General features: G+C 69.0%; 1 protein-coding gene across 3 annotated transcripts; it reads left to right on the forward strand.

The window, feature by feature from the left end:
- The first annotated feature begins 3768 nt into the window (after positions 1 to 3768).
- Positions 3769 to 21299, forward strand: ARHGEF1 (Rho guanine nucleotide exchange factor 1). Of its 3 annotated transcripts, XM_074980645.1 has the most exons (33): positions 3769 to 3875; positions 4526 to 4631; positions 5275 to 5340; positions 5464 to 5535; positions 5951 to 6064; positions 6162 to 6260; positions 6527 to 6569; positions 8375 to 8480; positions 9160 to 9300; positions 9432 to 9461; positions 9898 to 10000; positions 10141 to 10234; positions 10573 to 10611; positions 11008 to 11163; positions 11300 to 11399; positions 12662 to 12850; positions 12946 to 13130; positions 13255 to 13401; positions 13679 to 13761; positions 13856 to 13981; positions 14327 to 14441; positions 14634 to 14734; positions 14986 to 15063; positions 15211 to 15286; positions 16549 to 16716; positions 17093 to 17180; positions 18170 to 18280; positions 18507 to 18574; positions 18905 to 19033; positions 19209 to 19346; positions 19667 to 19818; positions 19902 to 20004; positions 20293 to 21299. In XM_074980645.1, exons 3-32 carry the CDS (start codon positions 5314 to 5316, stop codon positions 19977 to 19979), a joined length of 3156 nt encoding a protein of 1051 aa, XP_074836746.1. In that variant the 5' UTR covers positions 3769 to 3875; positions 4526 to 4631; positions 5275 to 5313; the 3' UTR covers positions 19980 to 20004; positions 20293 to 21299. The 3 variants fall into 3 exon arrangements, with proteins under 3 accessions (XP_074836746.1, XP_074836749.1, XP_074836748.1); XM_074980648.1 differs by lacking the exon at positions 12662 to 12850; XM_074980647.1 differs by lacking the exon at positions 10573 to 10611.
- The last annotated feature ends 349 nt before the right edge of the window (positions 21300 to 21648 follow it).

Here is a 21648-nt window from a genome sequence, read left to right on the forward strand (position 1 = left end):
AAGGTAGCGGGTGCCCCCTTGAGGCCAAAGGGCTGAACCAGGAACTTGAAGAGCCCTACAGGTGTGATGAAAGCCGACTTGAGCCGGGCATCTTCGTGTAATGGCACTTGCCAGTACCCCTTGGTGAGGTCTATGGTGGTGAGGTAACGGGCTCCTTCCAGCTTGTCAAGGAGGTCGTTAGGCCTGGGCATGGGGTAGGTATCCGATACGGTGATGGTGTTGAGCTTGTGATAGTCCACACAAAACCTCACAGATCCATCTTTTTTAGGGACTAACACCACGGGAGAGGCCCAGGGGCTGGACGAGGGTTGGATCACCCCCAGAGCCAGCATGTCTTCAACCTCCCGCTCTATGTCCTGAGTCGTCTTCCCTGGGGCTCTGAATGGCACACACTTGATAGGGGCGTGGGTGCCTGTCTCTATTCGGTGGACAGCCAGGTCAGTGCGTCCGGGTCTGTCCGAGAACAGCTGTTGGTGTGAACTCAGCACCTCCTTGATCTCCATCTGCTGGGCAGGGGTCAGCTGGTCTGAGAGGGGAATAGACTCCAGCAAGGAGCCGGCTCCAGTCCCTGTGAGCAGATCCACCTGTGTCCTCTGGCTCCGGCTGGGTATCCTCCCCTGAACGTGCAGAGAGCCCCCCTCGCCTTTGGCTGTGGTCAGGACCAGGGCCCGAGGATGTTCACCCGGCCAGTGCTCCAGGTCACCCCTCATTAGTACATCCGCCGGCAAATGGCTGTGCAAACCCACCTCCCTGGGGCCTCCCTTGTCCCCCCATTTCAGGTGCACCCTCGCCCTGGGCAGCTTGAAAGGGGTCCTGTCAATTCCCGTTACAGCCAGGTGGGAATTGGGCATCATCTGTTCTGGTGCCACCACCCTGGGCTGGGCCAGCGTCACATCTGCGCCTGTGTCCCAGAACCCCGGGGCCCTTCCCCCGTCCGCCTCGAGGTGTGCGAGACACTCGCTCTGCAGAGGCAGCGCCGCCCCCACTCTGCAAATCAAGCTATGCACATCTGGGCCCCCGGAGGGGCTGGTCTGTGGGGCCGGCTCAGCCCACCTGCAGCCCGGCCTCTGCCCACTGACACGCAGAGCCCCCACCTCGGGGTACGGAGCAGCCACATGCCCAGGCTGAGGGCCCACTACGGCCATGGCCTCAAAGGCTCCTCCGGGGCAGGGCAGGGCAGGGCTCCATGGCTGCATCCCCCGTCCCCACAGATGGACGCAGGACCTGCAGTGCCAGGGGCAGTGTCCCAGGCCCAGGCCAGGATAAGTGCAGCTGCTGCCTGCAGCAGGAGGCGGTGGGCACTCGCCATGCGGAGGTGGGGAGTTGTGATGGAGTGGGGGGTGCGTGAGAGAGTCAGGTTGGACGTGACAAGTACCAGGGAGGGAGCCGTGTTAGTCTGTAGCTTTGAGAACAACAAGAAGTCTTGTGGCACCTTCCGTGGGAAAGACCCGCTGTATCAGATGCGTGAGTCAGGCAGAGCAGCTCCCAGCGGCTAAGGATGACCCTGGGGGCTGTAGCCTCGGCTGGCAGGTAACACCTCTGCCCTGAGCACAGAGCAGAGAGGAGCTGAGCTGGGTTTCAATTGGAGGTGGAAGTTAGAAGCTGGGAGAGAGAGAGCTGGAAGGCAGCCAGCCTGGGCAGAGGGGAGGTCAGAGCCCAGCTGGGGCACCCCTCAGGCTCCTCTCCCCAGGCTGGGTTGGAGTGACTGTCTCTGCCGGCTGTGCTGACACCTCTGTGCTGAGCTGGGCCTCTGTCAGCTTATGAACTTCCCATTCTACCTGCTGAGGGAGAGTCACTCCTGCCTGCAGCCGGGGTGCAGAGCTTGGGGACCCCTGAACCCCATCACAGGAGTTATGGGAGCAGCTGGTGCCCCAGCCCCAGAGCGGGAGAGCAGGAGGAAGCCAGACCCTGCTTTGCGCAGCCACCTGTGGGGCCTTGGGGGAGTGTCTGGACAGGGCAGTCTGAGGGGCTTGGCATTCTGGTGCCACCACCACAGCCTCTGCCACCGACTCACCACCATGCCCACAGTGCAAGCTCTCTAATGGGCTCAGGGGTCCTCAAGCTCTGCACCCATCTGCAGGCAGGAGTGTGATGGGGTTTGGGGTCCCCCAGGCTCTGCACCCATCCACAGGCAGGAGTGTGATGGGCTCAGGGGTACCCAAGCTCTGCACCCGTCCACAGGCAGGAGTGACGCTCACTCAGCAGGAGAACAGCGGGTTTATTAGCTGACAGGACACAGCGTTATACAGAGGTGTCAGTGCAGCCGGCAGAGACAGCCAGTCCCATCCATGCTGGAGAGAGGAGGCCCCGAGGGGTCCCCAGAGCCGGGGCCTGGCCCCCTCCTTTGTCTCTCTCTCTCCCAGCCCAGACTCACTGCTTCCAACTCCCAGTTCCCATTCACACCCCTCTGGCTCCACCTCCCCCTTTGTCTACAGCCCAGAGGTGTCACCTGGTTACCAGGTTACCCCCAGCAGGAGCCCCCCCACCCTCTGTGAGCCCCCCACCACCACATATCGCCCACTCCATCACATCTCTCCCTGATTCCAGACCGAACTGAGCAAGGTCACTCAGCCAGTGAGCTGGGGAAGTTCAGGGCCCTTCCCACGTGATAGGGCATCGTCTGTACCCTGGGTGCTGCCCTTGATGTGCACCACCTCCACCTCTGCAGGGGATGCTCCACGTCAGGACCCTGGTACTGGCCCCTTTCATGTGATGCAGCCGGGCAAGTCCCATTAGCTGCCTCGGGTTGGTCGGTCTCCCTGCTTCGGCCTCCAGTCCATCAGCCAAGTTCTCACATCCCTGCTCCCCACATACCTCAACAGCCGGGACTCCGCCGGTGTGTGAAAGGGCAGGTCTATTGGGCAGCAGGGACACAGCGTGGAACAGAGTTTGGCAGTGCTAGAAAATGGACCATTCAGTGAAGTCCATCACAGGGGGTACCCAGAGACAGCCCCCCGGCCCCCTAGCCAGTACAGACTGACCCACTTCCAGCTGCCTGGCCCCCCACACTCATTAATCCTCCTCCAGCCTTTGTCTCACTTCCCGGGCCAAGCGTTACCTAGGGCTCAGGGTGCAAAGGGCCAAGGCACACGCTGCCAGCTGCAGCAGCCACCCAAAGCACCCCGACTCTCGCCACCTCGGCAGTGGTGCAGCAGCCAGGGAAACAGGAGTGCACACCACATAAAATAAGCCAGGAAAGTCTCCATTTCGTCACAAGGGGTCCCCACAGAACCAGACCCCAGAGGGGCCGGGTCCCCGCGCCGGGTGAAGGGTCCTTACAGGACCCCAGCATGGCGGCCTGCGCGGTAATTTCAGACAGAGCTGGCGCGGAAGGCGCAGAGCCGGGGGCTGGCCGCCAGAAGGCGCTCAGGCAGCGCAGGGCGGGAGCCCTCGGACTCCACTACTAGCCCCCCCGGGAATCGGCCTGGCGGGCGGGGCCCCCGAGTGCCTGACCGGGGGGCGCAGGGGGCTGGCGGTGCTCGGCGCTGTGCACGCCGTGGGGGGCGCCAGGCTGGGCAGTTTAGGGCGATGGAGGTGAGGGGCAAGGGCTGCGGTGGGGGCGCCGGGGGTGCCGCTCTCGTGACCGGGCAGGAAGCGCTGCAGGCGGGCGGGGGCCGGAGGGGGTCGCGGGGCGGGGGTGCCTCTCCCGTGGCCGGGCAGGAAGCGGGCGGGCGGGGGACTGTTGGGGGGGGCGGCAGTGCCGCTCTCGTGGCCGGGCAGGAAGCGCTGCAGGCAGCGGGGCGGGGTGGGGGGGAGCCCGGAAAAGGCGGCGGCTTCCTGCTCCCTCCCCCCGGCCTGGTCCCGCCGGCGGAGCCGAGCGCAGCGGAGCCGCCTGCCCGGTCCAGGCGCGGCGCGGAGCGGAAGTGGCGTTTCCGGTGGGAATCCCGGGGAGGGGGAGGGGTTGGGGGGGCCCGGGGCCCGGGGGGGCGGGCTCAGGGGGCCGGGGCTGGACCTGCGCTGCCCCCGCCCCGCAGGCGGACGGACCCCCCAGCTGCCCTCGGATGACCCTGTCGGGCAGCGAACCCGCGGCGCCCGCCGCCCTCAGCGGCTCTGCCCCGGCCTGGCCCGGGACGCGGGGGGGCAGCGCCGGGCGACACTTTACTGCCCGCCCCTCCCCCCGTTTCCTGCCGTGTCTGGAACGGGGGGACATTTCCCCCAACGCGCCCGCCACCTCCGACCCGCCCGGGGGAGCTGCGGTCGGCAAAGGCCCCCCCCGGCTGTGTGCGCGGAGCCCCCCCCCATCCCACCCCACCTGTCAGGAGCGGCGGGGGTGGGGGGGCTTCTGTCTGTCACCGGCACAGCGGAGCTGCTGGGGGAGCAAATGTTTCTAAAGCCTCCACAAAGTTGGGGGGCTGCAGGCCAGGAGTGGGGCACAGGCAGGGCTGGGGGGCAGGACCAAAGGCCCGGGAAGGGTTGGGGGGCCGGGCTGGGAGGCGGGGGGTGGATGCGCTGGCGGTTGATCACTTCCTGCAGGAAGCCGAGTCTCTGGCTGTACACAATGTGGGGGCCCTGCTCTCTGTTCCAGCCCCACGGTGCTGCCTTTCCGGCTGGGGGAGGGGTGCACGGAGGAACCCAGGTGTCCGGCCCTACGACCCCCGGTTGGGGGTGGGATTCTCGGCTTGTACTTGCAGGTAGGCAGCTGGGGGGTCCGCGTGGGGCTGCAGAATGGCTCCCCCAACACGCACACCCGGAGCCCACCCTGCTGCCTCCCTTGGCTTCGGGGTTCTGGCCTGGCAGCACCTCCCAGCCCTGGTCCCTCTCTCCCCACCCCACGTGCCCAGCCTCCCTACTCAGCCCCCCATATTGTACCTGCCTTGGGCTCCCCCCAGCCTGGACTGCAGAACCGGCAGCCACAGGGGCCAGCTAGCACTGCGGACGAAAGTCCAGTCCTGGCCACCAGGGGCAGCGACGCGCTTGGGCCTGAGGCTGGACGCCCCCCATCTGAGGGGGTGAGTCAGACTGGGGGCACCCTCACCCCCGGGTGGGATCTGAGCCTCTTTACTCGCACAGGCCTGTATTCACCATGTGCTCACCTCCAGCTTGCGCACCGTGCCTGCCAAGGACAGCCCGTCCCTGCCCTCCTCTGTGCCCCACAGCTGCCCCACGCCCTGCTGTGCCCCACAGCCCTTCTCTACCCCCCCGTTGTGCTACTCAGTGCCAGCAAACATCCTCTCTGGGCTGCGGCAGCAGCTGTTCCTGAGGAGGTTGAATCAGGCTGAGCTGCAGGGGAGACGTGGGGGGAGGCCCTGTGACCCACCTTGGTGTCCTTGGCAGGTGGCCCCAGAGCCCGTGGCCGGGAGGCTGTGGGACAACATGGACCCTGAGGAGCCATCCAGTGAGGTGAGTGGCTGGGGAAGGTGACGGTACAAGGCCCCGGCCCACCCCTGCCAGCAGTACAGCTGAGGACTGGCACTGGGAGTGTGGTTCCCCGGGGCCCGTCCCACCCCCGCTCTCTGCCCCCAGGGCGCCCATGGCAGCACCAGTGTCCCCATCATCGGAGCTGAGGATGAGGACTTTGAGAATGACATGGAGCCGGTGAGTGGGGGCAGTGTGCGGGGTCTGGGGGCGCAGTCGGCGGGGGGCAGTGTCGAGGGGCGGGGGGTGCAGTCGGCAGGGGGGCACTGTCTGGGGGCGCAGTGGGTGGGGGGGGCACTGTCCGGGGGCCTGGGGGCACAATTGGCGGGAGGGTAGTGTCTGGGGGCGGGGGTCACAGTCAGCAGGGGGGCACTGTCTGGGGGCACAGTCAGCGGGGGGCAGTGTCCGTGGTCTGTGGGAGCAGGGGGCGCAGTGTCTGGGGGCATGGGGTGCAGTCGGCAGGGGGGCAGTGTCCGGGGGCCTGGGGGCGCAGTCGGTGGGGGGGCAGTGTCTGGGGGTGGGGGGCGCAGTCGGCGGGGGGGGCAGTGTCCGGGGGCGCAGTCGGCGGGGGTCTGATTCTCAGGTTACCCCTCAGAGCCCGGACGACCAGACCAGCCTGTTCCAGAACATGTCCCTGGTGAAGCAGCACCCGGCCTATCTCATGGCCTTTCTGCAGCACGTGGTACTGCAGTTCGACTCCAGCCCTGTGGTGAGTGGGGGGGACCCAGGGGATTCCTGGAAGTTGGGGGGCGTGTGGGGCTGTTCACCTCCCAGTTGCCCCTGTTCTGACCCTCGTCCCCCCACAGCTCTGCTACCTCCATGTGGATCTGATCCTCAGCCTGAACCCCAAAGAGAGCAAGAAGCACTTCCTGGATTTCTGCCACACGTTCCTGGACAAGGCGGGGGTGAGAGCCCCCCACCAGTGCCCTGCAGCGCCCAACCATTCCCCCTCCATTGCCCCCATTTCTCCCCCTGGCCCCCATGCCCAGGCCCCACCACCTGCCCCCTGAGACCTTCCCTGGGACTCCTGCACTGGCTCTCTGGGGCCCAAATCACCCACCCCTCCATGACTTCACTGGGGCCCCTCTGGGGATAGCAGGCCCACAAGCTCCACCCCCATTCTCAGGCCCCCCGGGAACAGCCCTGTGTCTAACCCCTTCTCTCTGTGCAGCTCCTGCGTGTCTCCGTGCCGGCCCAGGTGCAGTTTGAACTGGGTGAGCCAGTGCCGGGCTGAACAGGCGTCACTGAGTCTTGGGCCCGTCACTTCCCATCCCTCCGGCCTCTGCGCTGGCCAGCCTCCCTGCAGTTCTTTGTGCCCCGGGGAATCCTGGAACCAGACTGGCAGGGCTGTGGGGCGGAGTGAGGGGCACAGCGGGGCTGTGGGGCGGAGTGAGGGGCACTGGCAGGGCTGTGGGGCGGAGTAAGGGGCACAGCGGGGCTGTGGGGCGGAGTGAGGGGCACTGGCAGGGCTGTGGGGCAGACGGGGGCATGGCGGGGCTGTGGGGCAGAGTGGGTGGCATGGCAGGGCTGTGGGGGTCGGGGCTGTGGGGCGGAGTGGGGGGCATGGCAGGGCTGTGGGGAGAGCAAGGGGCACTGGCAGGGCTGTGGGGCAGACGGGGGCATGGCGGGGCTGTGGGGCAGAGTGGGTGGCATGGCAGGGCTGTGGGGGTCGGGGCTGTGGGGCGGAGTGGGGGGCATGGCAGGGCTGTGGGGCGGAGTGGGGAGCATGGCAGGGCTGTGGGGGGCGAGGCTGTGGGGTGGAGTGGGGGGCATGGCGGGGCTGTGGGGGGCAGGGCTGGGGGCAGAGTGAGGGGCACGGCAGGGCTGTGGGGCAGAGTGGGGACATGGCGGGGCTGTGGGGGGCGGGGCTGTGGGGCGGAGTGGGGGGCACTGACAGGGCTGTGGGGTGGAGGGGGGGCGTGGCGGGGCTGTGGGGTGGAGTGGGGGGCATGGCGGGGCTGTGGGGGGCAGGGCTGGGGGCAGAGTGAGGGGCACGGCAGGGCTGTGGGGCAGAGTGGGGACATGGCGGGGCTGTGGGGGGCGGGGCTGTGGAGCAGAGTGGGGGGCACAGCAGGGCTGTGGGGCGGAGGGGGGGCACGGCAGGGTTTCGGGGAGCCTGGGCTGGGAAGGGCCGGATGTGACTGGGGGAGGAGCCGGCCCGGCCCTGCCAGGCTGGCACAGGGCGCCACCTGGTGCCCGTCCCGCAGCACTACAGCTGGCAGCGCGTCTCAATGCCTGGACCCCTCCCCCAGCCCAGATCCCCCAGGTGTCCTGGGCTGACGCTGCTGCTCCGACCCGGGGTTCACCTTCACCCCCCGCCCCCCGCCTGACCCCCAGCAGGGCCATGGAGGGTCTGGGTGGGGGAGTCTGGCAGAGACTGGCCAGGAGAAGGTCCTGTGTTCATCCCCTGGGGGCTGGGCCAGGCAGGGGCAGAGGCGGCTGAACACAGACCCAACATCCTTCGCTGGCTGCTGGAAAAGAGAGACTAGAGCCGTACCATTGGGTGGGGGGAACTCGCACCCCCAGGGCCCTGCTGGGGGCACTGCCGGGGGAAGCTCGCAGCACCAAGGTCCTGCTGGGGGCACTGCCGGGGGAAGCTCGCAGCACCAAGGTCCTGCTGGGGGCACTGCCGGGGGAAGCTCGCAGCACCAAGGTCCTGCTGGGGGCACTGCCAGGGAGGAAGCTCGCAGCGCCAGGGTCCTGCTGGGGGCACTGCCTGGGGGAAGCTCGCAGCACCAAGGTCCTGCTGGGGGCACTGCCAGAGAGGAAGCTCGCAGCGCCAGGGTCCTGCTGGGGGCACTGCCAGAGAGGAAGCTCGCAGTGCCAGGGCCCTGCTGGGGGCACTGCCGGGGGGGGAAGCTCGCAGCACCAAGGTCCTGCTGGGGGCACTGCCAGGGAGGAAGCTCGCAGCGCCAGGGTCCTGCTGGGGGCACTGCCTGGGGGAAGCTCGCAGCGCCAGGGTCCTGCTGGGGGCACTGCCAGAGAGGAAGCTCGCAGCACTTCTGTCTTCCCCCTGCAGACCGGACTCGCCCAGAGCTGCTGCCAGATGATGTTCAGCGCCGGTTCCTGACAGACATTCAGAACTTCCAGGAGTGTGAGATCTCAAAGCAGCTGGAAGATTTCAGGTGAGTCCCGTGGGGAGGTGATGGGGGACAGCAGGGAGCCTGGGCTGCACAGCACAAGGGGCCTGGCTTGGTGGGAGCTGGGCAGTGCAGGAGGGCTGGATGGGGGCTGAGTGGCTTGGGTGGGGACTGGCTGGGGGGGCTGACTCAGTGGGCTAGGTGTAGGGTGGGCAGGGCAATGCAGGGGAGTGGGGCAGTGGGAGGTTAGGTAGGGGTGGGCAGGTTGGGGAGGCAGGCGGGGGTAGGTGGGGAGGCAGGCGGGGGCAGGGTGGGGGTGGGGGTAGGTGGGGGCAGGGCAGGACGGGGCGGGGAGATAGGTGGGGCAGGCGGGGGGAGGGCAGGGTAGTGGGGGTAGGTGGGGGCAGGGTGAGGTAGACAGGCAGGTGGTGGGCAGGCAGGGTGGGAGCGCGGGGCAATGGGGGGCAGTGGGGGCAGGGCAGGGCGACGGGGCAGCGGGGGCAGTGGTGGGAGGGCGGGGAGATGAGGGGTAGTGGCGGCAGTGGGGGCAGGGCGGGGGGGCAGGGCGGGAGGGTGGGGCAAGGGGGGCAGTGGGGGCAGGGCGGGGCAGTGGGGGCAGGGCGGGAGGGTGGGGCAAGGGGGGCAGTGGGGGCAGGGCGGGGCGGTGGGGGGCAGCGGGGCAGGTGACTCAGGGAGCACTGGGCGCTGTGGGGATGCCCCCCAGGTCGAAGCGGATGATGGGGATGACGCCGGGGGAGCAGGAACTGGCCGAGCTGGAGTCGTACCACACGCGCGACCGCGGCATCCGCGAGGCCAAGGAGAAGCAGCTGGCGGAGCTGCTGCTGGTTCGCCTGGACGAGATGCAGTGAGTGACCCCCGGGGGCCTCTGTGGCAGCGTGTGCTGCAGCCGCCTCGGGGGCAGGAGGCTGGGGCTCTGGGGCTCTGGGGCAGCCTTTACATGGACGCCTGGGTTCACGGTTCCTGTTTCCATTTCAGCCCCACGATCTCTGCTGACGAGGAGAAAAGGTAACGAAGGGGGAGGGGTGGCTGGGGGCTGCTTTGGTTCCCCACTTGGTACCTGGGGGGCAGCTGCAGTTCTCCAGCCATTCCTGTCCCCACTGTCCCATAGAGCCACCTGTGGGGCCCCTGGCGCCCTGCCAAAGCTGGTCTGGGGTGTGGCCCACCCCCACGAATAGCGCCCTGCCAACTGCCCCAGAACTGCTCCCCCCGTGCTGCCTGCCGACCCCTGCCATGCCCCTCCCCCTCAGTGGTACCTGCTGATCCCTGCTGTGCCCCTCCCCCTCCCCCCAGCGCCACCTGCCGACCCCCCGCCATGCCCCTCCCCCTCCCCTGCAGTGATACCTGCTGATCCCTGCCGTGCCCCTCCCCCGCAGTGCCACCTGCTGACCCCCCCATCCCTTCAGCGTCGCCCGCTGACTCCCCTGCTGTGCCCTCCTCCCAGCGCTGCCGTTTTCGCCGCCATCACAACCTACATGAAGCACCTGGGGGTTAAAAGCAAAGTGAGCGACAGCAAGAAATCGAAAGGGAATTTCTTCCGCAAGAAGGTGAGGTGTTGGTTGGGAGCTGGAGCCCGGACTCCTGGGCAGGGGAGGGCAGGGATGGGGGTCTGGAGTCTCCGGACCTGCCCCGCCCCCACCCTGTGCTGCTGTCCCAGCGGCTGTCCGTCCGCCTTTCCCGACCGCAGATCTCGGGGAGCCGGAAGCCGGAGGAGACCCCCAGGACGAGGAAGGGGTTCAGCCTGTTGGATGCTGCGCGCTGGAACCGTGGGGAGTCGCACAGTATGTGGAGGGTCCCTGCCCCCAGGGGTCTGCCAGCCCAGCTTGCCCTGAGCCCCAACCCCCAGCTCTCCTGTGCCCCCCGATGTCCTCTGCAGTGCCCAGCCCCTGTCCCCCGGGTGCCCCAAGGCCCACTCCCTCTGCATCCCCACGGGTGTCCCTGAGACTCCCAGCCTGCACGCCCATGTTGTTCCCAGCTGCCTGGGCTGTGCCGGCTGTGCACCCCCTGCTCTGAGGCGGGCTGGGCTCCCTGGAGCTGTGGATCCCCATGGGGGAGGGAGCCCCAGGGGAGCCCCTTTCTCCCCCTCAGCACAATGCTCTCCCTTGCTCTTCTCTTACAGATTCTGATTTCAGACAAACCAAAGGCCCTGAGGGCGAAGGTACCAGCCCCCGCCCCAGGCATGGTCCTCTGGGGCCCACTAGCCGGGCTCTGCCCCCCGTAACCTCATTAACCCTCACCATAAATGCAGAGTGTCCTGACCTGGGGGGCAGGTGTGTGGGCTGCCCCCCTAATACACTAACCCTGTCACCCCAGCCGTCCATCACCCTGAGCCCCTGCATGCAACCGTGGTCGTCCCCCCGTGTCCATCACTGCTCGGCTGGCTGCAGAGTTTGAGCAGGGGAGCTGGGTGCCAGGACTCCTGGGTTCTCTCCCAGGTCTGGAGTGGGAGTGGGGTCTAGTGGATCATGGAGCAGCCATGGATCCTGATGATTTCGGGGTGCGGCATATGAATGCTCCCCCCGTTGGTGACTGACCTGCCCTCGTGTCCCCCCAGCCGAGAAGCTTGTAGCCCCAGACCGGAAGGGGCTGAAGTTGGAGCGCAGTGAGGGCCGGGCCAAAGGGCCACCCTCTGGGCCCCCAGCACCCGAGCCCTCCAGTGTGTCTGTGACCATCAACCCCCCTCCGGGAGAGGGGGCCGAAGGGGATCTGGGTAAGAGATGGGGACGTGGGTCTGGAGAGGGAGGGCAGCGGAGGAGGGACCCATGGGGAGCAGGGGGCTGCAGGGTTGTAGGGGTCTTACTGGGTGCCCCCAGCACCTCCTCCTGCTCTCCTCACACCCCTTGCAGGATCAGAGCCCCAGGGCCCTGTGGAGCCAGGTGAGACCCCTCCCCCGGAGCCGCCTCTCCCCAGCGAGCCGCCCCCGGAGGACAGTGTTGAGAACGAGAGGTGAGTCCTGCCCCACTCTGCAGCCACCTGCCCCAGCTGTCCACGCCCTGCCCACCTGCATGCTCCTGCCGCTGGGCTGGGAGCCCCCAACTCTGGGAATTGTCGCCTCCGGACTGGGGGTCCCCACTGGGCCAGGCAGCCCCCAGCTTAACACGCCTCTTCTCGTGCTTTCTTCCTAGAAAATGGAAAAGGTCGGTGACCCCTGCACCCCCAATTTGCATGTTTGTGGGGACAGGCTGGTTCCGCGGGGCGAATAATTTAGACACACCCACGGGCTGAGCTAAGTACCTGGGTCTCATCCTGCCAAGCCCTCAGCACCCCTAGCGCTGTGCTGGGGCATCGGGCTGGCCCTGACTCCTGGGGAGAGCACCCCAATCAGAGCCCCACAGCACCCCCTAAGCACCCCAATCGGAGCCCCACAGCACCCCCTAATGCCATGCCTAGGGACCAGGCTGGCCCTGAAAGCTGGGGAGAGCACCCACAGCACCTCCTACTGACCGCCCAGGGCCCCCCCAGCACCCCAAAGCTGCCCTGGCTGCCAGGGAGCTGCCCCCTGCTGAGCCTCACCCCGCTCCCCACAGCGTGGCCTCTGGGGGCGGGTTCATGGCTGGCAGCGCCCTGGCCTGATGCACGTCCCCGCTCCACACCTTGTGCCTGATCTTTTCTCCTGTTCCCTGCTTCCCATTGGCTGTTCCACCCCCGTTGCTTCTCCCATTGGTCCATTTGTACCTTCACTGGCTCTGCCTCCTCTGTGATTGACAACTGTCTCCTGTGGCTCACTGCGATCCCCTCACGTGTCTGGTGGATCTCTTCCCTTGTGGTCTGTGACCCATTCCCCCGGCTCTGCGTCTGGCCCTATCTGTGGCTCCCCCTCCACACATACCCGTCATGTGCCCCCATGCGTGGCTGGTCCCCTGTGCGTGGCTGGTCCGTCGTGCGTGGCTGGTCCGTCGTGCGCCCCCTGTGCGTGGGTGGTCCGTCGTGCGTGGCTGGTCCGTCGTGCGCCCCCTGTGCGTGGGTGGTCCGTCGTGCGTGGCTGGTCCGTCGTGCGCCCCCCGTGCGTGGCTGGTCCGTTGTGCGTGGCTGGTCCGTCGTGCGCCCCCCGTGCGTGGCTGGTCCGTCGTGCGTGGCTGGTCCGTTGTGCGCCCCCTGTGCGTGGCTGGTCCGTCGTGCGTGGCTGGTCCGTCGTGCGTGGCTGGTCCGTCGTGCGTGGCTGGTCCGTCGTGCGCCCCCCGTGCGTGGTTCCCGCCCCGCGCCTGCAGGCTGCCGGGGAGGCTGGGCCGGTCGGAGAGCCTGCGCGTGGCTGAGCGGAAGCGCTCGCAGCGCGGCTCGACCAAGGGGAAGCAGCCACGTTCCCGCAGCGACGTGGACCTGGATGCCGCTGTCCGCGCTGGGGAGCTGCAGGAGAGACCCCCCCTGGCGCAGGGGCGCCTGAGGCCTGGCGGTGTCACGTAGGTGCCGGGAGCCCCCCGCCCACGGGTTAAGCCTTGGCAGGCCGGGCGCTGGGGCGCAGCTGGGTGCGCGCTCATCCCTGCTCTTCCCACAGCCTGGAGCCGGGAGGGGCCGGGGGCGGGGAGCCCCCGCCGTCCTTTCTGCCTCCCCAGTCTGAGGAGACTGAGCCGCGCGTTGCGGAGCTGGAGCCGGAGCCGCCCACGTGGCGCCAGCGGGTCCCCCCCGACGCCCTCCTCAGGCTGAAGAAAGGCGAAGTCAAGCGGCAGGAGGTCATCAACGGTGCGTGGGGAGAGACCTGGCTCCCGGCCGCCCCCCGCCCTGCCCCCTCCCCCGGGTCCCACCCTCCCAGCTGCCCCGCGGGTGGGGGGAGCCGCTGCAGGCCCTGACGCGCCGCCCCCCGCAGAGCTCTTCCTCACCGAACACGCCCACGTGCGGATGCTGCGGGTGCTGCTGGAGGTTTTCTACCAGCCGCTGCTGAGCGAGGGCTTCTTCCCCGAGGCCGAGCTCGCCAACATCTTCCCCAGCCTGGACGACCTGACCGACGCGCACAGTGAGCGCGGGCACCTGGCCCGGAGGGGTGGGGGCGGAGCTGGGGGAGGGGCGGGGTGGGAATGGGGGTGGGGACGGGGCAGGGCAGGGGTGGGGCTGGGGGAAGAGCTGGGGGAGGGGCCAGGGCGGGGCTGGGGCTGGTGAAGGGGAGGGGCGGGGCTGGGGGGTAGAGCTGGGACTGGGGGCAGGGCAAGAATGGGGGAGGGGCGGGGCCAGTGAAGGGGCAGGGCAGGGTAGGGATGGGGGCCACTGACCAGCTCTGCCCCCCAACCCTGCAGCCATTTTTCTTGAGAGCCTGAAGAAGCTGCGTGAGGAGAGCGACTTCGTCATCACCGAGATCGGGGACACGCTGCTGGCCCGGGTAGGGGTGGGCGAGGCTGGGCTGGGGGGTGGGGGGCCCTGGGCGGGGGTGGGGGCAGAGCGGCAGTCAGGTGACCTCCGTCCCCCTGTCCCAGTTTGACAGCACCGAGGGCAGCTGGTTCCAGAAGATCTCGGCCCGGTTCTGCAGCCGCCAGAGCTTTGCGCTAGACCAGCTCAAAGCCAAGCAGAGGAAGGAGGCGCGTTTTGGCCAGTTCATCCAGGTACCCCCCCCCCGCGGCTCCCCCCTCACAGCTCCCGCCCCGTCAGCTAGTTCATCCAGGTACCCTGCGCGGCTCCCCCCCCCCCAACAGCCAGTTCATCCAGGTACCCCCCTCCCCCGGTCAGCCAGTTCATCCAGGTACCCCCCTCCCCCGCGGCTCCCCCCTCCCCAATCAGCCAGTTCATCCAGGTACCCTCCCTGCAGCTCTCCCTCTGTGTCAGCCCCATTCCCCTTGTGCTGCCACTCCAGCCAGCCCCACACTGCAGCCCCCTGCTGGTCCCCACTCCAACTCCCCCAGGGGCTGCCCCTGGCCCCAGCCTGCCCCACTGCACTGTCCCCTCCCCAGGAGGCGGAGAGCCAGCCCCGGTGCCGGCGCCTGCAGCTGAAGGACATCATCCCCATCGAGATGCAGCGACTCACCAAGTACCCGCTGCTGCTGGAGAACATCGCCAAGTATACGGGTGGGGCTGCTGGGGGCAGGCTGGGGTGGATACTGGCTGCAGAGGTGGCTGTCCCGTGTTGGGGGGCAGGCTGGGGTGGAGGGATTATGGGGGGCCGTGGGGGCAGGGCCATGGAGGGCTGATGAGGTGGGGCCGGGGGGAGGGGCCGTGGGGGCAAGGCTGTGGGGGGCACTGACCCAGCCCATCCCCCAGAGGAGGAAGAGGAGCGGGCGAAGGTGCAGCGGGCGGCTGAGTGTTGCCGGCAGATCCTGAACCACGTCAACCAGGAGGTGCGACACATGGAGAACCTCATGGTGAGCTTCCCCGTTGCTGTCCGTCTGTCCATCAGCACCCGCCCCCCGCCGGTGTCTGTCCCAGCCCCCTTACTGCTGCCCCTGCCCTCCCCGCCCCCCCTAGCCAGCCCTAATGCCGCCTCCAACACTGCCCCTGCCCCTGCCCCCCCACCCAGCCAGCCCTAACACCACCCCTGCCCCACTGCCCAGCTGGCCCTAATGCCACCCCTAACGCCGCCCAGCCGGCCCTAACGTTGTCCCTGCCCCTGCAGAAACTGAAGGACTATCAAAAGCGCTTGGACCTTTCCGGCCTGAAGCAGAGCACCGACCCGCTGCTCAGCGAGTTCAAGGTGGGGCCATCTCATGGCGGGGGGATGCAGCTGGGCACTGGTGGCGGAGTTGGGGGGCACAGGAGGGGGGGTGCTGGCTGGGGGCATGGTGAGAGTGGGGGTCTGTCTGGAAATGGGGGGCTGTTGCCATCTCACTGCTCCTCTCAGAACACAGATATCACCAAGCGGAACCTGGTGCATGAGGGGCCCCTGACCTGGCGCGTCAGCCGGGACAAGGCTGTGGGTGAGTGCTGGCTGGGGGCGTCGGGGGCCCTGCGGGGGCTGGGAGATGCGGCTTCTCACCGCTGCTCTTGGAGCTGCTCAGCGCTGTGGAGTTCGGGCTCTGTGTACGGCTGTTGGAAGCTTCCCCTGACAATCACCCGCCGGGCCAGCTGGGGAGCCTGGGAAAAGCCGAGCTGAGCCCCTCGGTCCTCCTTGCCGGCGTTCCGGCCCAGGAGGGGGTTTCCAGTAGCATCCGTTTCCCTGCCCTGAGAACTGCGAGTTGGGGGGCAGTGGTGCCGTGGGGCTGACTGAGCCCCCAGGGCTGTGAGTCGGGGGGCGGTGGCGCCGTGGGGCTGACTGAGCCCCCAGGGCTGTGAGTCGGGGGGCGGTGGCGCCGTGGGGCTGACTGAGCCCCCAGGCCTGTGTCGTGTTGGGAGTGTGGTGAGCTGGAGGCCAGGCGGCCCCACGTCTGACCCTCAGCCGGGCGCAGGTGGAAGAGGCGCCGAGAGCGGCTGCCCTGCAGGTGCCCATCCACGGGGCTTGTGGCCGGGCTGCGGCCGGTTGGTGGCGGACGAGGGCACCTGCTGCTCCGGGGGCTGGAAAATGGCTTGGCTCCTAGGGAGCCCAGTGCCTGCTGGGGGCAGATGCCGGGTTGGGGTGGAGCTGGCCCTGGGGGCTCTGGCCCCCACCCCCAGGAGAGTGGACGGGTCGCACAGCTGGGAGCTGGGGGACCAGGTGCCCCCACGCAGCAGGCAAAGGTCCCAGGCAGAGGTGCCCCCCATGGCTGCCAGGTGAAGCCTCGGCAGGGAGCCCGGCTCAGCCCCACAGTGGGAAGGGGAAGACCCTGTGGGGCCAGGTCAGCTGGGGCACATACAGGGCTCCACACTGGGTCCCCTGGGGACTGGGACTCCCCCCAAGACTTTCCGACAGCCGTGCGCCCCCGCACGGGCACAGGTATGGGAAGCCCTGGGGGCGCCGTGGGGCGCAGGTCTGTGGTGGGGGCTGGAAGCTGGAGGGAGTCAAATACGCCAGGACTCAGGCTCCTGGGAGCCCCCCCCCCCGAGCCTGAACCCGAACCCGTGAGCCCAGCAGCCTGCCTGTGCCATGGGCCCCTGGGGGACCCCTCACTCAGCACAGCACAGCAGTTCCCAGGCCCCGCAGTGACAGCTGCTCCCGCCCATCAGCGCACACGGGGCTGAGGGGCTGTGGGCACGGCGAGGGGGGCGCCCCTCTGCCGGGACCCTGCCCCACTGCTGAGCCCCCGCTCCTCTGCTGGCCCCCCAGACGTGCACGTGCTGCTGCTGGATGACATGCTGGTGCTGCTGCAGCGGCAGGAAGAGCGGCTGGTCCTTCGGTGCCACAGCCGCCCCGCCGGCCCCATGCCTGAACCCCGGCAGCTGCTCAGCCCTATCATCAAACTGAGCTCCGCCATGGCCCGCGAAGTGGCCACAGGTCAGCAGGCCGGGGCAGTCGGGGGGGGCCGAGGCAGTCTGGGGGGTCGGGGGGACTGGGGGATCCCGGGGTGGCCGGGGGATCCCGGGGCGGTCGGGGGGGCCAGGGCAGTCGGGGGATCCTGGGGCAGCCCGGGGCCTGGGGGATCCTGGGGAGTCGGGGGGGTGCCAGGGCAGTTGGGGGGGGCGGGGGATCCCGGGGTGGTTGGGGGGCCTTGGGGCCTCTAGGGTGGGACAGTCTGGGGGCCTTGGTGCATTGTGGGAAATTCAATGCCCCCCACCCCCGAATAAATGACCCCAACCCCGGGGAGCCTGAAGCAGGGGGCTGTGAGCTCAGGGGTGAGGATCCCCCTCTGACTGGCCCCTCCTCATCGCAGACCACAAGGCCTTTTATGTGATCTTCAGCTGGGAGAATGGAGCCCAGATCTATGAGCTGGTGGCGCAGACGGTGTCTGAGAGAAAGAAGTGAGCTGGACCCCAGGGAGGGGGCAGTGGGGCTGGGGGTCAGGAGCGAGGGGCTGCAGCCGAGCTGGGGGGCAGTGGGCTGGGGGCGGGAGCAAGGGGCCACGGCCGACCTTGGGGGCAATGGGCTGGGGGGCGGGAGCGAGGGGCCACGGCTGAGCTGGGGGGCAGTGGGCTGGGATAGGGGTGGGAGCAAGGGACTGCAGCTGAGCTGGGGTGCAGTGGGCTGGGGGGTGCCGGGCTGGGGGCGGGAGCGAGGGGCCGTGGCTGGGCTGGGGGGTGCCGGGCTGGGGGTGGGAGCGAGGGGCTGTGGCTGGGCTGGAGGGCACCGGGCTGGGGGCGGGAGCAAGGGGCCCCGGCCGAGCTCGGGGCAGGAGGCTGGGGGGTGCCGGGCTGGGGGCGGGAGCGAGGGGCTGTGGCTGGGCTGGGGGGTGCCGGGCTGGGGGCGGGAGCGAGGGGCCGTGGCTGGGCTGGGGGGCGCCGGGCTGGGGGCGGGAGCGAGGGGCCGTGGCTGGGCTGGGGGGTGCCGGGCTGGGGGTGGGAGCGGGAGCGAGGGGCCGTGGCTGGGCTGGGGGGCGCCGGGCTGGGGGTGGGAGCGAGGGGCCATGGCTGGGCTGGGGGGTGCCGGGCTGGGGGTGGGAGCGGGAGCGAGGGGCCGTGGCTGGGCTGGGGGGTGCCGGGCTGGGGGTGGGAGCGGGAGCGAGGGGCCGTGGCTGGGCTGGGGGGTGCCGGGCTGGGGGCGGGAGCGAGGGGCCGTGGCTGGGCTGGGCTGGGCTGGGGGGCGCCAGGCTGGGGGCGGGAGCGAGGGGCCGTGGCTGGGCTGGGCTGGGCTGGGGGGTGCCGGGCTGGGGGCGGGAGCGAGGGGCCGCGGCCGAGCTGGGGGGCGCCGGGCTGGGGGCGGGAGCGAGGGGCTGCGGCCGAGCTGGGGGGCGCCGGGCTGGGGGTGGGAGCCAGGCCCCGGCGGTGTTTCTCAGGGGCTCTGCTCTCCCCAGCTGGTGCGCGCTGATCAGCCACACGGCCGGGTCTCTTAAGCTGCCGGGTTTCCATCGCCAGAAGCCTCGTCGCTCCGCACAGAGTGTGTCGGCTCCTCACAGCCCCAGCTAGTGAGTGTGGGGCTGGGACGCAGCTGGCTCGGGGTGGGGGCGGGGCGGGACCAGAGACACAGGGACCCCTCCCCGGGTGCTGAGATGCGCCCAGCTCTGGGGTGGGGTGAGGCTGGTTTTACTGGGGGTGGGGCTGGGTACTGGGGAGTTCTGGCGGCAGGATGGGGTGCAGCTCGGGGGGTTGAGGGCTGTTCTTCCTGTCTCCGCTGACACCCCTTCCGTACAGCACCCGGGAGCCGCTGCTCAGCAGCTCGGAGAACGGGAATTCCCTCAAGGAGGTGCTGCCCTCGGAGGGTGAGTGCAGGGCACCGTCATGTGCTCAGCCACCCTGCCCAGGGGAGTTCGGATCCTGGGGTCCGGGGTGGTTGGTGGGGCCAGGACGCCTGGGTTCCCTGTGCGGGGGTGGGAGGCAGGACGCCTGGGTTCCCTATGCGCGGGGCAGGTGGGGCAGGACGCCTGGGTTTCCTGTGCGGGGGGGGGGGGGGGGCAGGACGCCTGGGTTCCCTATGCGCGGGGCAGGTGGGGCAGGACGCCTGGGTTCCCTGTGCGGGGGGAGGGGGGCAGGACACCTGGGTTCCAGGCCGCAGCAGGAGGTCCCAGCGGGGGGCTGTTCCCTGCCTGCAGGGCGGGAGAAGGACGGGGCACCGGAGGGGCCGGAGAAGGATGCAGAGCGGATCCTGGCAGAGCTGCTGCTCCTGTACAAGCCCCGGGCACCTGGCGAGGGGGGGCTGGCAGCTGCCGCGCTGGAGAAAGGTGAGACCCCCGCCACCTCCCAGCACAGAACTCAGCCCCCACTGCCCTGCCCCCCACCATGGAACCCCTCCTCCACTGCCCTGCCCCCATCACAGAGCTCCCCCTGCCCCCTCTGGCTGCCAGAGCCGGGCCGGGGGGTGCTGCGGAGGGAATCCCTATCTGCTCCTCCCCCCAGTGTCTGCGCTGAAGAGGCTGCTGGGTGGGGGGTGCGGGGACCCCAGCTCCCCCGAGGACGACTGGCGCCAGAACCAGGGCGCTGAGGCCGAGGAGCGGGACGCAGGGGACGGCGCTGAGAGCGAGGCGGGGACGGCAGGTATGAGAAGAGCATGCTGGGAAATGGGAGTGAGGGCTGATGGGAAATAGGGGCGAGTGGGGTGGGGGTGATGGACCAGGGGGCCCAGAGGAGCAGGGGGTGATGGGATGTGGGGGCCCAGAGGAACGGGGGCTGATGGGATGTGGGGGGCTGATGGGAAACGGTGGACAAAGGGGGCGGGGCTGATGGACAAGGGGGCCCAGAGGAGCGGGGGCTGATGGGAATTGGGGGGCATAGGCTGGGCCATGTTTTCCATGGGGGTGGGGGGAGCTTGATGTGCTGGGCAGCAGGACTGAGTCTGCCTCCGATGTTCTCCCCAGGGGGGCCCCTGAATGGACCCAGCGCTCTGGACTGGGGGGCGCGGCTCCCAGACGGAGAGGGGCCCGGCTCCCCCATCCTCCTGACCCCCCAGCAGGTGGAGGATGTGCGGCTTCGGGTGCAGCAGCTGGAGGAAGCCATTCACCGGCTGAAGGTGCTGGGGGGCTAGTGGGGGATGGGCTGCAGGGGGTCTGCGCTTTCCCCATTTCACGCGAGTAATCCCCTTTGCCCCCCCAGGACATGGAGGACGATTATTCCCAGCTGCAGCACCTCCTGGCCAAACACAGCTCCGCCACTGCCCCCAGCTTCACCTGAGGGGCAGCCGCAGCCGCAGCCACAGGTGGGGGACAGGACGGCGGGGGGGCTCTCACCTGGCCTGGATACCCTAGGCTGATGCTGGGGGGCCCAGGGAGGATGCCGCAGGGGACGGGGCAAAGAGCAGCCAGGGAGCCCAGAGGCCATGTGGGGAGCAGGATGGAGGGCTCGGAAACGGCTCGCGGAGCAGGATGGGGGGCCCGGAGGCGGTGTGGGGAGCAGCGGAGGGCGCCTGGAGGGGACTCAGCCTAGCCCGGGTGCTCCTCGTTGCTTTGGCGGTTCTAACCTGGGTCCTTGCTCTTTGTCTCCCCAGGCCCCTGGTGATGGAGGACAAGACAGGGTGGCGTCTGGTCCCGCTGGGGCTCTCCTGTGGGGGTTGCTGGGCAGGGCGGAGGTGCATAGGGGACACGTGCGGGAGAGAGTTGGGGTATAGGACACCCCTGAACTCCACCCAGAGGAGCTGGGACCCCTGGAGGGGATTTTGGGTAGGACTGAGTCCCCCACAGGCTGGCTCTGAAATCCCCCAATGGGCTGACACCCCTCCATGGCTGCCCTGAGGTGAGGCCTCCCACATGGGGTCAAGCTCCTGTCCCCCTCTGCCCCGAGCTGGCCATAGTCCCTGTGTCAGCCGCCCCGAGAGGGGACAGGCCCCCTGTCCCTGACCCCAGCTGTTTGGGGTCAGCCAGCAGGAGGTGCTGGGGCTGCAAGGGGCCTGGGGCAGAGGCTCCCCTGCTGCCATGTGCCTTAGCCCAGAGCTGCTTTTCTGCAGAGCTGCCCCTTTGCTTTTGCTGGACTATTTTTATATATAGGATGTATTGCGGGGGCCCCAGTGGCTGGGGGCCCGAACCAGGGGGGCTGTGGGAGAACTGGCCTGTGAAACTGCAGCAGTTATGTCAGATGGGGGTCCGGGCCCCTCATTCCCAGGGCCCTTATGGGAGGTCCCCCCAAGGGAGGGCTCTTCCCAGGGGTATCCCCCGCTTGTAAAAAGCAGAAATTCCCCGGAGGACTTGGGGTGAGGGGGGGGGCAAATCGTCCCATAGACTCCTCTGCCTGCCCTCCCCCCCCCGCCTGCCCTCCCCCCCCCGGCTCTGCCAGCAGGCAGGTGGGGCTTTTGGGAAGCAGTATTTTCAGAGTTCTTGCAGGTCTGCCCTGGGGGGCCGGGGGGAGCTGGGTTAATACGTTCCCCCCGCCCAAGCCCAACCCTGACTTCCTGCGCCCCCGAGGGTCTGGCGGATGGTGGGTTTCTGGCCTCGGCTGGGCGCGGCTGGTGCGTCACTGAACCAAAGAGCTTGGAGCAATAGAAGCCATACGTGTGTCAGGGCCCGGAGCGTGTCTGTCCGTCTGTGTGCACCCCCGTGCCCCGGCCCGGCCCTCCCCTGCCTGCAAGGCACCCAGGCCCAGCGTAGGGTCGGTCCCGGTCCCGGTCCCGGTCCCAGCCCCAGCCCGCCGGTGCGGCGTGGACAGAAAACAGGAGTCCGCCTCCGGCTTGTCCCCGCGCGGCGCGGCGCCCAGGCTGCCGCCGGGAGTTTATTGCTTGAGAGGGCCCAGCTGGCGGCCGGCCCGAGCCCCTCCTGGGGCTTAGTTCTCACACTCCAGAAAAGCGCGTTTCCGGCCCGGGGGCGACGGGGGAAGTCGCGGCTCGTCCCCCCGCGCCCCGGGGCTGCTGCGG

Source organism: Carettochelys insculpta, chromosome 30 (assembly GCF_033958435.1).
Source record: "Carettochelys insculpta isolate YL-2023 chromosome 30, ASM3395843v1, whole genome shotgun sequence".
Classification (NCBI taxonomy): Eukaryota; Metazoa; Chordata; order Testudines; family Carettochelyidae; genus Carettochelys; species Carettochelys insculpta.